Here is a 13,383-nt window from a genome sequence, read left to right as displayed (position 1 = left end):
GCGGCCATTACAAGTGTGGGCAGAGAAAGGGCATAATGGACGAGGACATGAAGTTTAAAATCTCCATATTGGATGAGGGCAATGGACACAATACACCAGAGGTGAATGCAAAATAAAAAGCCCTTGCTGTTTTCGGAACGTGCCACCTTACGCTGGCCACACATGGTTTCTCTTTTTTATTTATTGCCTAAACCTTTCTGAGGAAAAATATGGGGGCTGCCGTTTCTGACCTCCTTTTTGAACCGTGAGAATGTATATCGGGAGAAACAAAATGAAGACAGAAATGCTTATCTGCAGACACCATATGGCCAATAGTTTGTGGACACCTCACCATCACACCTAGATTAATTCGGTACTTCCCCCATCCTTTGGGGTTATAACAGTCTCCACTCTCCACAGGAGGGGCTGGGGTTATAAGAGCCTCCAATCTCCAAAGAAGGGGCTGGGGTTAAAAAACAGCCTCCACACCCAAGATTTTGGAGGGAGTCTGTGGGAATTTGTGGTACTGATGTTGGATGAGAAGACCTGGCTCACAGTTGGCATTCCAGTTCGTCCTGAAGGTGTTCAGTAGGGTTGAGGTCCAGGTTCTCTGCAGACCACTCGAGTTCCTCTACACCAACCTGGTCAAATCATGTCTTTATGGAGTTGGCCTTGTACATGGGGGACAGTCATGATAGAACAGAAAAGGTCCTTCACCAAACTGTTGCCTACAAAGTAGGAAGAGCAGAATTGTCTGCCATGTCTTTGTACGCTACAGCATGGACAGAATCCGTCAATGGAAACACCTGAACTCATAACAGCCTCCACTCTCCACAGAAGGGGTTGGGTTATAACAGCCTACACACCCAAGATTTTGGAGGGTGTCTGTTGGCATTTGCGGTACTGATGATGGATGAGAAGACCTGGCTCACAATCGGCATTCCAGTTCGTCCTGAAGGTACTCAGTAGGGTTGCGGTCCGGGTTCTCTGGAGACCACTCAAGTTCCTCCACAGTCCACTCCAACCTGGTCAAACCATGGCTTTATAGAGCTGGCCTTGTACATGGGGGACAGTTATGGTGGAACCAAAAAGGTCCTTCACCAAACTGTTGCCTACAAGGTAGGAAGAGCAGAATTGTCTACAATGTCTTTGTACGCTGCAGCATGGACAGAACCCGTCAATGGAAACACCTGAACTCATCTGTGCAATCTTTTGCATGCTCTAAAAGACTGAACTCATATAAAAAACATGGTGCCCTTGTAGCACACATGCTACAACCCCAGCAATGATCACAGCTCTGGTTGAAAAATCAACTAGCTGGCAGAAGTGTGTGGGCATTATATGGCCATCAAGTAGGACCTCATCAAGTTGGATTTACTTGTGTTGGGATGAGGGTAGGGATTCACTCCTATACAATATAATGATCCCTCACTTCCTGTCTCAGTGACTACTACCACTAGCCCGGTCAGGTGTCTCCAGTCTCCTCTGTGATGCCTCTCATCCTAATTTAATACTTGTCTCTTGTCGGTCTACATCAGCCATGATGCATAACCAAGATAGGAATGACGACACGTGTGCGTGTGTGTATAGCACACGGTTCGGGAATATAAATTTCTATTCTTCGAAAGGAAAGAATAAGATAATTGAGGTAAAGGGACATCTGTAAGATTTTATTACATGTTTATTTCCTGGGTAACACAACATCAGGGCTACGAAACCCCCTAATAGTTTACTGATCCACCTCGAATTGGGTGGAGCTATCTGCATCCGATATCTTCCCAGCGAGGTGACCAACTGACCGATGACCTGGACTCGGCAATCTTAACCTCCATTTTCAGTCATATTTAATTGTTTGTCTCAGTGCCAGGAAAACGGCATTTTGTGGACCCTCTGATGTCTCACCAGCGTCTCTCTCTCCGCAAAGCCCTTGCCACATTCTGAGCAGGAAAACGGCAGCTCGCAGGTGTGGCTCCTCCGATGTTTGTTCAGTTGGGCAATGGAGGTGAAACGCTTCTCGCACTGGGGGCAGGAGAAGGGCTTTTCCCCCGTGTGAGTCCTCTGGTGGTCGAGCAGGTGAGAGCGGCTTGTGTACCGCTTCCCACATTCTGTACAAGACAGAGTCCGTTCTCCAGTGTGGGCCTTCCTCTGGTGCTTGTCAAGATCGGACTTCCAGGTGAAACACTCCCCGCACTGCGGACACGAGAGGGACTTGCCGCCGGTGTGCACCTTCTGGTGTTTGAGAAGTACGGCCTTCCAAGAGAAGCTCTTGCCGCACTCCAGACAAGAGAAGGGCTTCTCCCCCGTGTGGACTCTCTGATGCTGGACGAGTTCTGACTTCCACGTGTAACGTTTTCCGCACTCCAAGCAGGGATGCGGTTTGTTGCTCGAGTGGCTTTTGTAATGGCGGCGAAGGCCGCGCTGTCCCTCGAAAGATTTCCCACACTCGGCGCACACATAAGACTTCTCCGCCGAGTGAGTTCTCTGATGGGTAGCAAGCTCCGGTTCTGACATATAGGATATCCCGCAATCCATACACGGGAAACGTTTCTCCGCCACGTGAGTCCTGTGATGCTTAATGAGCTCCGACTCGTATCTAAAACAATTTCCACACTCAGGACACGAAAACGCTTTCTCTGCCACGTGGCGTTTACAGTGTATCTTAAGAGCCGAATTCTTGGAAAAGCTTTTACCGCACTCGGGGCACGAAAATCTCTTAATGCCTTGGGGAGTTCCACCGCGTCTGGCAGTATCTGGGCGGTAAGGTTCCTCAGCATAGCACAGGTTTGGCAACATAAATGAAAGTCCGAGATGGAAATCCGGGGTGTCCACGTTTCCAGCTGGAGAATCGCGAGTGACGGTTTCTTCTTCTGCGCCATATTTTGGAAATAGATCCAGAAGATCCTCCGAGGTCAACCCCCGGACCGTGACACCTGCTGGATATGAAGACACGATTACACAAATGAGAAGATAGGTTTTGGTACTCTGAGTGGCCATCAAGAAATATTTAGGTGGTAACTATACTTTAGAACTGTAGGAGAAAGCTAAGTGGACAATATGGTTGGCACATGAGATGAGTCACTTATACAGCACCAGAAAAGTCAAAAAGTTGATGGCCTAAAAGCCAAATCAGTAGACTAAAGGGAACTAAATAAGACTCACAGTTCTCTATGTGGCCCCTGATATGGCTCACAAATCTACATGTGGCACCTGATATGGAACACAGTTGTCCATGTGGCACCTGATGTGGCTCAAAATGTCCATGTGGCACCTAATATGACTTACAGTTGTCCATGTGGGACCTGATAGGGTTTAAAGATCTTCATGTGGCACCTGATAGGGCAAACATTTTGCCATGTGGGACCTGATATGGCGTATAGTTGTCCATGTGGATCACGGCTCTTCATGTGGCACCTAATAGGGCACACATTTTCTCATGTGGCACTTGACATGGCTCAAACTGTTTTGATGAGAAAAGGTCAAAAGGTTGATGGCCTAAAAGCCAATTCAGCGGAATATTGGAACTACATTTTCCCATGTGGCACCTGATATGGCTCACAGTTTTCCATGTGGCACCTGATATGGCTCAGTTCTCCATGTGGCTCCTGATATACCTCAAAATGCCCATGTGGCACCTTATATGGTCAGAATGTCCATATGGCACCTGATATGGCTCACAGTTCTCCATGTGGCACCTGATAGGCCACACATTTTCCCATGTGGCACCTGATATAGCTCTAGCGGCTCAAGCTCAAAAGCTCTCTGATTATTATAAAATAACCTTTGTGGGGAGAAGAGGAGAGTGCTAGAGCTTGCCAAAGTGAGGAAAAAGATAACTATTACAGCTTATTCCTCTCCACCTAGACTTAATGAACATTAAACCCATGCAATGTAGGGGGGTGGGGGGCAAATCCCGGAGCTCAGCTTTAAGTAGACACCCGATGAGTAGAAGATAAGATGCTGCATCACGGTTTCCACCACAAACAGTAAATACTTTAAGTAGAATAAAAAAGAGGGAAAAAAAAATCAAGCATTGGGGCAACGTCCCACGGCCAATTTATAGAAGTGTGTCAACTTTTTGCTCAATGAGTAATGGGCCTACCAGCTCTAGATGGCAAGTTCTAGTAGAACAAAAACATGAAGGTCACACTGAATTTGATCGGTCATGGAGTGTGTGGGGGTGGGGAGGCCTGACCACGGTGATATAGACTAAACAATGGGAAATCGGGAATCTTTTCTGTATTTAGTGTCACCCACCGGTCTGGAACTCTGGGGAAATGTCTCCACTTTTATGTGGCCAACCACTCATTGAGTGTGTCTCATCTTCTATGTGACCATCTTCTACCTTGATATCAATTAGAAGTCCATCCTAGAAAAAAGAGCGTTTAACCACATCAGGCTCAGGAATCCAGGCATTAAATGAGAGTAAAATCCATTCAAGTCCACTACAGATCACACAACGTGAAGACCCTCAACTCCACCTACCTGATCATGGTGGGGGACGGTGAGATCTTCCTGTGTGGAATCCCGGGAATACGGAGGACGGGGACATCTCTCTGGTGGGTTCCTCTTACTGGATCCATCTGTAGGAAACACACACACTGACTGAATACATTGTTTCTATGTGTGTATCAGATGATGGGGGATGTAGGCGGAGCCTCCGTACTGCTCTCTCCTCTTACCCGGTGATGTGAGGGGCGGCTCATTCTCCATCACGACGTCCTTGTAGAGATCCCGGTGTCCTTCTAGATACTCCCACTCCTCCATGGAGAAATAGACAGAGACATCCTGACACCTTATAGGAACCTGACACACACAATGATACAGTCACCACCCAGACACATCACTTGTCTGTTCCTGGATCATGTCCCAGAATTCCCGGCACCGCTCACCTCTCCTGTCAGCAGATCAATCATCTTCTTGGTGAAATCTAGAATCTTCTTTGTGTTTATTTCGGGGGTAAGGAGGTAAGGAAGAGGCACCGTGATGGTTACATGGTCATTAGACTTCACTGGGTGAAAACTCTGTATCAAAACAAAAACAATGATGTCATGTCGACAATGACCAGAATCCTCCTCACCTCTCCGGTCAGGTCTGTTTTAGGAATAGAGATAAGAGTGATGTCATGTGACCTCCCAGAATCCTCCTCACCTCTCCAGTCAGGTCTGTGTTTTATGAATAGAGATAAGAGTGATGTCATGTGACCTCCCAGAATCCTCCTCACCTCTCCGGTCAGGTCTGTGTTTTATGAATAGAGATACGAGTGATGTCATGTGACCTCCCAGAATCCTCCTCACCTCTCCGGTAAGGTCTGTGTGTTATTAATAGAGATAAGAGTGATGTCATGTGACCTCCCAGAATCCTCCTCACCTCTCCGGTCAGCTGGTAGATGATCTGTAGGGTGAGGTCTAATATCCTCTCGGTCATGTGACTTCGGTCTTTGTCCATCTTCCTGGAGGTGGTGGGGTGAGGACGCTCTTCTCTGTGGACGGATATAGAAGTGAATTACGAAGGACATTTTACACTATGAGGGCAATGTCTAAAATGCCGCCTCCTTGTCTGACCTCCATGCTGCACTATATCAGTCAGAGAGCTCGATAGGCTGGCATTAGAATACGGGGGGATGGACGGGACTGAACAGGAAGAAGAACCCTTCATCAGAGTGCAGAGTTACACTGACAGGGAGGGGCTTATAGCACACACTGAAAAAAGAACCTCCCCCGCAGAGCCATATTTTCTACACATGGTACGTCATGTGACTCCTCTGTGGACACGAGGAGCGTTACACCACGCTGACCCACCAACACTACCCACCATTGACTTTTATGTGCCGACACGGGCTAACATTACCAATACCAAATAACGGTAATAGCAGTACTGGTAATATTGTCACCTGCGGCCTCGTATTTCAGTTTCAGGAACGCACTGGTCCGCTACCTCCATATTCCATTATATAGCTGCACATTGTTATATATTGGTATCACCCTCTTTATATGAAGCAACAATAGATGAATTGATTTGTGATCAATGCAGCTCATATAGAGGTGTCTGGACATGATTATATCCCTCTGTTATTCTATATAAGCGCTACAATAATAAATGAAGAGGAGATGATGATGGGGGATACCGCTGGGGACATAAAATGTGCTCAATAACCAAATAATTACCCCCTTTCTGCCAGTTCCAGCAATGCCTCTTCTCTACGTCCGGTCAATTCACCTCTAACCCCGGAAACTAATGCATGTGCGTTTCACCCGATACTTCCTAGTTGTGCGTTCCATCAGTCACTTCTTGGTTGTGCGTTTCAGCAGTCACTTCCTGGTTGTGCGCTCCACCAGCGGCTGTGCCAACCGCACTGCGGCTTACAGGGAGGTTTGCTCCAGACTTCTCCTCAGCATTCTCCCTACTTTGTTTCCATGGGGACCGCTGACGACGCGGCGGCCATGTTGGATTCGGGAACCAGGAGAACTCACAATCATGGAACAGATGATTTGGAAGCCGGGAGGGTTCCAGCTGAGCTTTGCAGATTGATATTGTTTGTTTTTCACTCCCTGGGTCAGACAGTAGCGGGTTTCTGGGCGCTGTTTTTCGCTACAGAACGAATTCCGGCAAATGGGCGGCCATTTTGGTTTGGGGCAATTTGGAACGCACAAAGCGGAAGTGGTTTGTGGGCGAGGGTTGGGGGTTTCCGGGTTGGGGAGGAAGGTGGGAAGTGCCTGGTGAGTGGGGCAAGAGGAGAGGACTTTCTGCTGATAGAAATGGATGGGAATATAGGTGGTATGTTATGGTTCAGTACAATTTTGGGGAGAGGGGGGGTGATAATGACCCCAAGGAGGTTAGAGCTTTTTCTCCAGCAGCACATAGTATATGTAGAGACTTATCCCATCATTGAGTTGCTGGAACATGACAGAGATGTTGGTTCCCTAGGCCGTAGTATGGTGCACCGATCCGCTATCTCCCAACCCAACAGTCCCATTGGTGGGGGTCAAGCTGAGGAACCCTTTGAGGGCTCACAGGTAGTATTGAACCTTCCAGAACATTGGTGAATGTTTCCCTTCAAGGATTGGTGTCCGGGGGATGCATAGAGCTGAGCGCTAACTGATTTCCGGGGGACATGAAGTCACCCACTGAACCATTTTAGAGCCACAAACCCTTCAGGGATCTTGGAAGCCATACTGGCTTCAGGATTGTTACATAAACAAGGAATAGGAGGACGGGGATGAGGATGACAAAAGCTGGGCCGGAACATGCTGCATTCATCAGCAATAATTATTGGGGTCAAAGGTGGAGCTTTTGTGAAGGTGCTTTTGAGTAGCTTGTAGCTACCACACCATCTTAGTTGAAGGACAACTCAAAATGTGGTCCCATGGTCCAACTGTGCCAACAGCCGTGTGGTATGAGGGCCAACCTGATTGGATATAAATGGAATGGATTGCTTAGGTGGGCCCTCCGTCTACATCAGCCATTCTCAGCCAGGGTTCCTCCAGAGGTTGCTAGGGGTTCCTTGAGCTGTGGCTGGTTGACCATCTGATGGTGCCTCCATAGTTCTGGGGCCACCTCCACTTGGCAAAGCAAACAACATGGCACCAGTGGTCTATATGGGTGTCTGTAATGGCGGCGTTCCGAGCACCACTGTAAGGAGCATTCTTCCCACTGACCACCAATGTAAGGGGAACATTCTTCCCACTGACCACCACTGTGAGGGGAGCATTCTTCCCATTGACCACCACTGTAAGGGGAGCATTCTTCCCACTGACCACCACTGTAAGGGGAGCATTCTTCCCACTGACCACCACTGTAAGGGGCATTCTTCCCACTGACCCCCAATGTAAGGAACATTCTTCCCACTGACCACCAATGTAAGGGGCATTCTTCCCACTGACCTCCAATGTAAGGGGAGCATTCTTCCCACTGGCCACCACTGTAAGGAGAGCATTATTCCCATTGACCACCACTGTAAGGGGAGCATTCCTCTCACTGACCACCACTGTAAGGGGCATTCTTCCCACTGACCACCACTGTAAGGGGAACATTCTTCCCACTGACCACCACTGTAAGGGGCATTCTTTCAACTGACCACCACTGTACGGGGAGCATTCTTTGCACTGACCACCACTGTAAGGGGCATTTTCTCCAGAGTCTCCATCAAGAGCATCAAAAACCGCTCTACGTTACCAAGTCACTGTTAGGTCCATTCGTAGAAGAGTCCTAACAAGAGTTGTGAGTGACGCTGGAAGTTCTCCTGAATCTTCTCATTTTTGATTCCCGACAAACAGGCGTGAAGAAGACATCTAGTGAGTTGGAAGGACTGATCAGGACTCGCCTCTTTCTCTGGCATCAAAGGTTCTAGAAGACACCAACAAGATGAAGAATCAGCCGCCCCTCACGTCACAAGGTAGGAGAAGACTTTATGAAGGAACAGTACGGAGGGTCCACCTAGATCCCCCGTCATCTGATACACACATAGAAACAATGTATTCAGTCAGTGTGTGTGTTTCCTACAGATGGATCCAGTAAGAGGAACCCACCAGAGGGATGTCCCCGTCCTCTGTATTCCCGGGATTCCACACAGGATTATGAGAAGGTAGGAGGAACTTCCCCAATAAACCAGCAGGCTCTTTATGGTCTGTGATTGAAGCATGATGCTCCATCATGTCTATGTTATGAAATGTTTAGAGGGACGAGCTGGGAGACCTCAACATCATCGTTGTTAAAGAAGAGGTGAAAGAGGAGGAAGTTATGACACCGGTGACGGTGAAGGAAGAGGAAGTTCCTCCTGACCTCGGCACTGGTAAGAAGAAACACTCATTGCTTTGTGGTCTCTACAACCATCTCTTCATTTTGAGGAAGCAGTATGTTGTGGAGGAGTCAGATTTCCATATTAGACTCTCCACCCAAAACCATTTAATTTCCCAGCTGTCAAGGGACAGAACCCCCCCATATGGTAACAGCACAATCTGCCCTCCTGATATCTTGAACTCGCAGATGGATTCCCGTACCTGGCCGGATGATCTATATCTTCCCTGTTGGGGACCGTAGGATCCTTACTGCATCATCTTTTCTGCAAGGACTGTGTTCAGTTTTGTAACCTTGTGTGTCCGTTCTTCTTTTAGAAGGACAAAGTATTGTAATCCAATAGCAGATCTTCAGTAGCGATTCAAGACATGTTTGGTACCAGCTCTAGACAAGGGACAGAACCCCATGTGGTATGATCCAGTTGTCCACATACACTATATTGCCAAAAGTATTGGGCCCCTCCCCCTCCAAATCATTGGATTCAGGTGTTCCAATCCCCTCCATGACCACAGGTGTATAGGATGAGGCACCTCGGCATGCAGAGGCTTCTACAGACATTGGTGAAAGAACGGGTCGCTCTCAGGAGCTCAGTGACTACAAGCGTGGTGCCGTGATAGGTTGTCACCTGTGCAATAAGTCCATCCGTGACATTTCCCGGCTACTAAATATTCCGCGGTCACCTGTTAAGGGGATTAAAACAAAGTGGATGCAACTGGGAACAACAGCAACTCAGCCATGAAGTGGTCAGCCACATAACATGACAGAGCGGGGTCAGCGCATGCTGAAGCGCACAGTGCGCAGAAGTCGCCAACTGTCTGCAGAGTCAATAGCTACAGACCTCCAAACTCCGTGTGGCCTTCAGATTGGCACAACAACTGTGCGTAGAGAGCTTCATGGAATGGGTTTCCATGGCTGAGCAGCTGCATCCAAGCCTCACATCACCAAGTGCAATGCAAAGCGTGGGATGCCGTGGTGTAACGCACGCCGCCACTGCACTCTAGAGAAGGGGAGATGTGTTCTCTGGAGGGACCAATCACGCTTCTCAGTCTGGCAATCCGATGGGCGTGTCTGGGTTTGGCAGTTGCCAGGAGAACGGTACTTGCCTGACTGCATTGTGCCAAGTGTAAAGTTTGGTGGAGGGGGGATTATGGGGGGGGGTTGTTTTGGTATCTTCCATCTCCGAGGTGGTTGGGTCGGTAATACTGCATCATCTCATCGGCAAGGACTGTGTCAAGTAACCAATGTTCCTCGCGTGTCCTTTCTTCTTTTATCAACAACCCAACATTATACCCGTGAGCAGGGGCGTCCCGAGGCTGGGTGACACCCGGAGCGGTAACCGAGTGTCACCCCGCCGAGACGTCACCGCGCATGTGCGGCAGTATTCTGATTTGGTGATGGACGCCGGCAGAGAGGAGGGGACAGTCACCCGGTGGGATAAGGTATGCCTCTGGGTCCCCTCCTCTCTCTCCTGACACTGTCGGGTGTTCGGTCCATGAGCGAGCGCCCGACTTTTCAGAGGTGGGTGACACCAAAATGACTGTAAGTCATTTTGGTGACACCCCTCCAATGGTGTCACCCAAGTGCGGGCCGCACCCCCCTTGTGACGCCACTGCATGTGAGCTGCTATAAAATGCAATTCACAAATAAGATTTGAGTCTTATAAGCTCCTGACCAGCGATGAGTCCTTCAGCAGATCTTCAGTAGCAATCCTACCCATGTCTGGTGCCATCTTAATAGGCAACCATGAGATGGTTTGCCGTATGTAGTGCTGTGTATATACAGTATATATATTTCTAATACTTCTATGTTTATATGTAACAGGTGGTGCAGACGGCAGGAAAACCCTTAGGAGTCATCTTCATTTATCTCACGTTTCCGACTCTGAAGACGATGACATCATCCATGGCTCTCCCAGAGAAGACCCGGTCACCCCACACAAGGCCCCTATTGAGCGACTGCCGAGCGGTACATTAGATACCGCCACAGCTGATACCTCTAACCCTGAAGAGTCCTCACCCGAGGCATCGGACCTATTCTCATTTTCCTGCTCGGAATGTGGAGAATGCTTCACGAGATTATCCGCTCTCCTTGAACACCATAAAACTCACACGGGCGAGGGCTCTTTCATATGTTTGACGTGCGGGAAAGGCTTTAAGGCGGACTCGGAGCAAAGTTCAACAGGCAAGAGGAGTTTTTCATCCTCTGAGTGTAAAGAATGTCTTTTGCAGAAACCAGGTCAGGGACAGAAGAGAGCTCACCTCGGGGAGAAGCCTTTTACCTGTGCCGAGTGCAGGAGGTGTTTCGCCTGGCAGTCGGCCCTCGATAGGCACGAACTGACCCACTCTGGGGAACGAAGGTTTCAGTGCCTAGAATGTGGAAGAAATTTTGAATTCCGGTCGAAGTTCATTCAGCACCAAAGGAGCCACACGGGGGAGAAACCTTTCCCATGTTCAGAGTGCGGGAAATGTTTCTCCTGCCCATCCCAGCTTCGTAAACATCAGAGGACCCATTCTGATGTCAAGTTTTCCTGTGCCGAGTGCGGCAAATCTTTCCGGCAAAAGTCGCGGCTCCGCGCCCACCAGACCATCCACAGAGGGGAGAAGCCCTTTGCCTGTTCAGAGTGTGGAAGATGCTTTATCGCCAAAGCAGACCTGGTCAGCCATGAGAGGGTTCACACTGGGGAGAAGCCTTATTCCTGCCCGGAGTGCGGAGAAGGCTTTGCCTGGTCTTCCCACCTCCGGAACCATCTAAAAATTCATGTCATAGAGATGCCCTTTTCCTGTGCCGAATGCGGGAAGGGCTTCATGGACAAGGCCTCCCTCATCCGACACCAGACCACTCACACGGGCGAGAAGCCCTTTACTTGCACGGAGTGTGGGAAAGGGTTCTCAGACAGGTCGTACCTGTACCGCCACCGCAGAATCCACACGGGGGAGAAGCCGTTTTCCTGCACTGAGTGTGGAAAAGAATTCGTAGATAAGTCGAACTTTATCAGGCATCAGAGACTTCACACCGGGGTCAAACCATTTTCCTGCTCAGAGTGCGGGAAATGCTTCTCTCAGACATCGCACCTCGTCAGTCACTACAGAGTTCACACACGTTGACTTGGGCAGAATCCCTTGTAGGAATTTTTAGCTGATTTAAGTCCAACCAAAACGTTACATGATTGCATTAAAGCTACATTTTGTTGACGTGGCCATCCCACGTCCATCTTGTGCAGCTTGCTGCCTCACTAGTAAGATCCCTATCACTGGTGGAATATGTTTTTTTTTTTCTCTCTGAACATCCCCGAATCTAACCTTGGGAAGATACTGGCTTACCGTACCCCAGCACCGCTGAGTTCACTGCTGCTTCACCTGCACAGGTTTGAGCTGAAGAGGGAGGTTGCACAAAATCATGTGACCAAGAGCTAACCGAATTAACTGCTTCAGTTGGCTGCATTGGATTATTTCAGACTTGGATTTCATAAAACTGACCTTTCTGATTTTTGCACATTGAAGTTTTCCGACCTTTTATATTCAGAATTTATTTGTTGCCTGGAGCTGCTCTTTAGTTATCAAATTAAAGATAAACGTTGTCACCGCCTCCGTCTTCCTGTTGGACATTTTGATGTATGTTTTTATACGACGACAATAAAGTCCGATAAAGTTCCTCTCCTCCTTCCAAGTACACACATTCGAAATGTTGTCCGTCCAGAAATGGGTTTCTCCGGCCGCAGGGGATTGGGATCTCCTTGGCGGCCAACCTTCGGGGTTCTCTCTAATTGTCAATGGAGCCGGCTCCTAAAAAAATCCTGCTGGCCCCTGGACCATATTCCGAACTCCATATTCATTTGGCCAGCCTGTCCTGCTGTGTCAATATCTCACTGGGGGCACTCCAATTTTCCCAGCATGCACCTTGAGGAGACCAAATGCATAAATAGTCACCCGCACACCAAGACGCTAAGAATACATGGTATCACTCGTGAACGTCAACGTTTTGGAACCATTAATGGTCCCTTCGTCAGGCACACATAGTTTAGCTGTGGGGAAGGGAGGTGGTAAGGGGCAGGGTCCCGGTGATTTAGGGATGGGTTTGGTGTCCATTTGAGGAGACCAGGACAATTCCTAGGCCATGAGAATGGTGAATGTCAAGGGGAGGAAAACTCCGGCCCTTCAGTTGTGGTGCAACCGCAAATCCCATAGGGCTTTGGAAGACCGTGACGGCCAAAAGCATGACTCCCAGTGGCAAATGCATAATAGGATTTGTAGTTTTACCACAGCTGGAGGGTCGTTATTTGCCTGCCCCGGGGTATGTTATCACATTGAGGTTTCTAAATTGGATAGAACCCATATAAGTGTCTCAGATGCTCCAAGTAGAGGTTTATTGATCATAAAAGAAGGCCGTTGGTTCCTCCATGCATTGAATGTGAGATACTTCAGCGATCCATTCCTCAAGAGAGAGGGGGCAATTCGATTCCAATGCCTCGGAGTCACAGTTCTGGCTGCTAGCAGAACAAAAAAAAGGGGTAGGAGACCTTTTTATGGTGGACACGAAGCCTGGGGAAGTAAAATTTCTGGAGGCACCAGGAGGCTAAGACCCGTGACCTCTTCATACGTAGAGAATTTGATT

The 13,383-nt window shown here is 48.7% G+C and overlaps 2 protein-coding genes across 2 annotated transcripts; one reads left to right on the top strand and one right to left on the bottom strand.

The window, feature by feature from the left end:
* Nucleotides 1-1,836: 1,836 nt before the first annotated feature.
* Nucleotides 1,837-5,919, bottom strand: LOC108792046 (gastrula zinc finger protein XlCGF57.1-like). Its single transcript, XM_018562723.1, has 5 exons — nt 5,870-5,919; nt 5,347-5,458; nt 4,869-5,000; nt 4,234-4,345; nt 1,837-2,909 (listed from the first exon to the last, which is right to left on the bottom strand). The coding sequence occupies exons 1-5, from the start codon at nt 5,917-5,919 to the stop codon at nt 1,837-1,839; spliced, it is 1,479 nt and encodes a 492-aa protein (XP_018418225.1).
* A 473-nt stretch (nt 5,920-6,392) lies between these two features.
* LOC108792044 (gastrula zinc finger protein XlCGF57.1-like) lies at nt 6,393-11,876 on the top strand. Its single transcript, XM_018562722.1, has 3 exons — nt 6,393-6,695; nt 8,653-8,767; nt 10,594-11,876. The coding sequence occupies exons 1-3, from the start codon at nt 6,393-6,395 to the stop codon at nt 11,874-11,876; spliced, it is 1,701 nt and encodes a 566-aa protein (XP_018418224.1).
* The last annotated feature ends 1,507 nt before the right edge of the window (nt 11,877-13,383 follow it).

Source organism: Nanorana parkeri, unplaced genomic scaffold (assembly GCF_000935625.1).
Source record: "Nanorana parkeri isolate BGI_ZX_2015 unplaced genomic scaffold, ASM93562v1 scaffold593, whole genome shotgun sequence".
Taxonomy (NCBI): domain Eukaryota; kingdom Metazoa; phylum Chordata; class Amphibia; order Anura; family Dicroglossidae; genus Nanorana; species Nanorana parkeri.
This window is presented reverse-complemented; position numbering and strand designations above follow the sequence as displayed.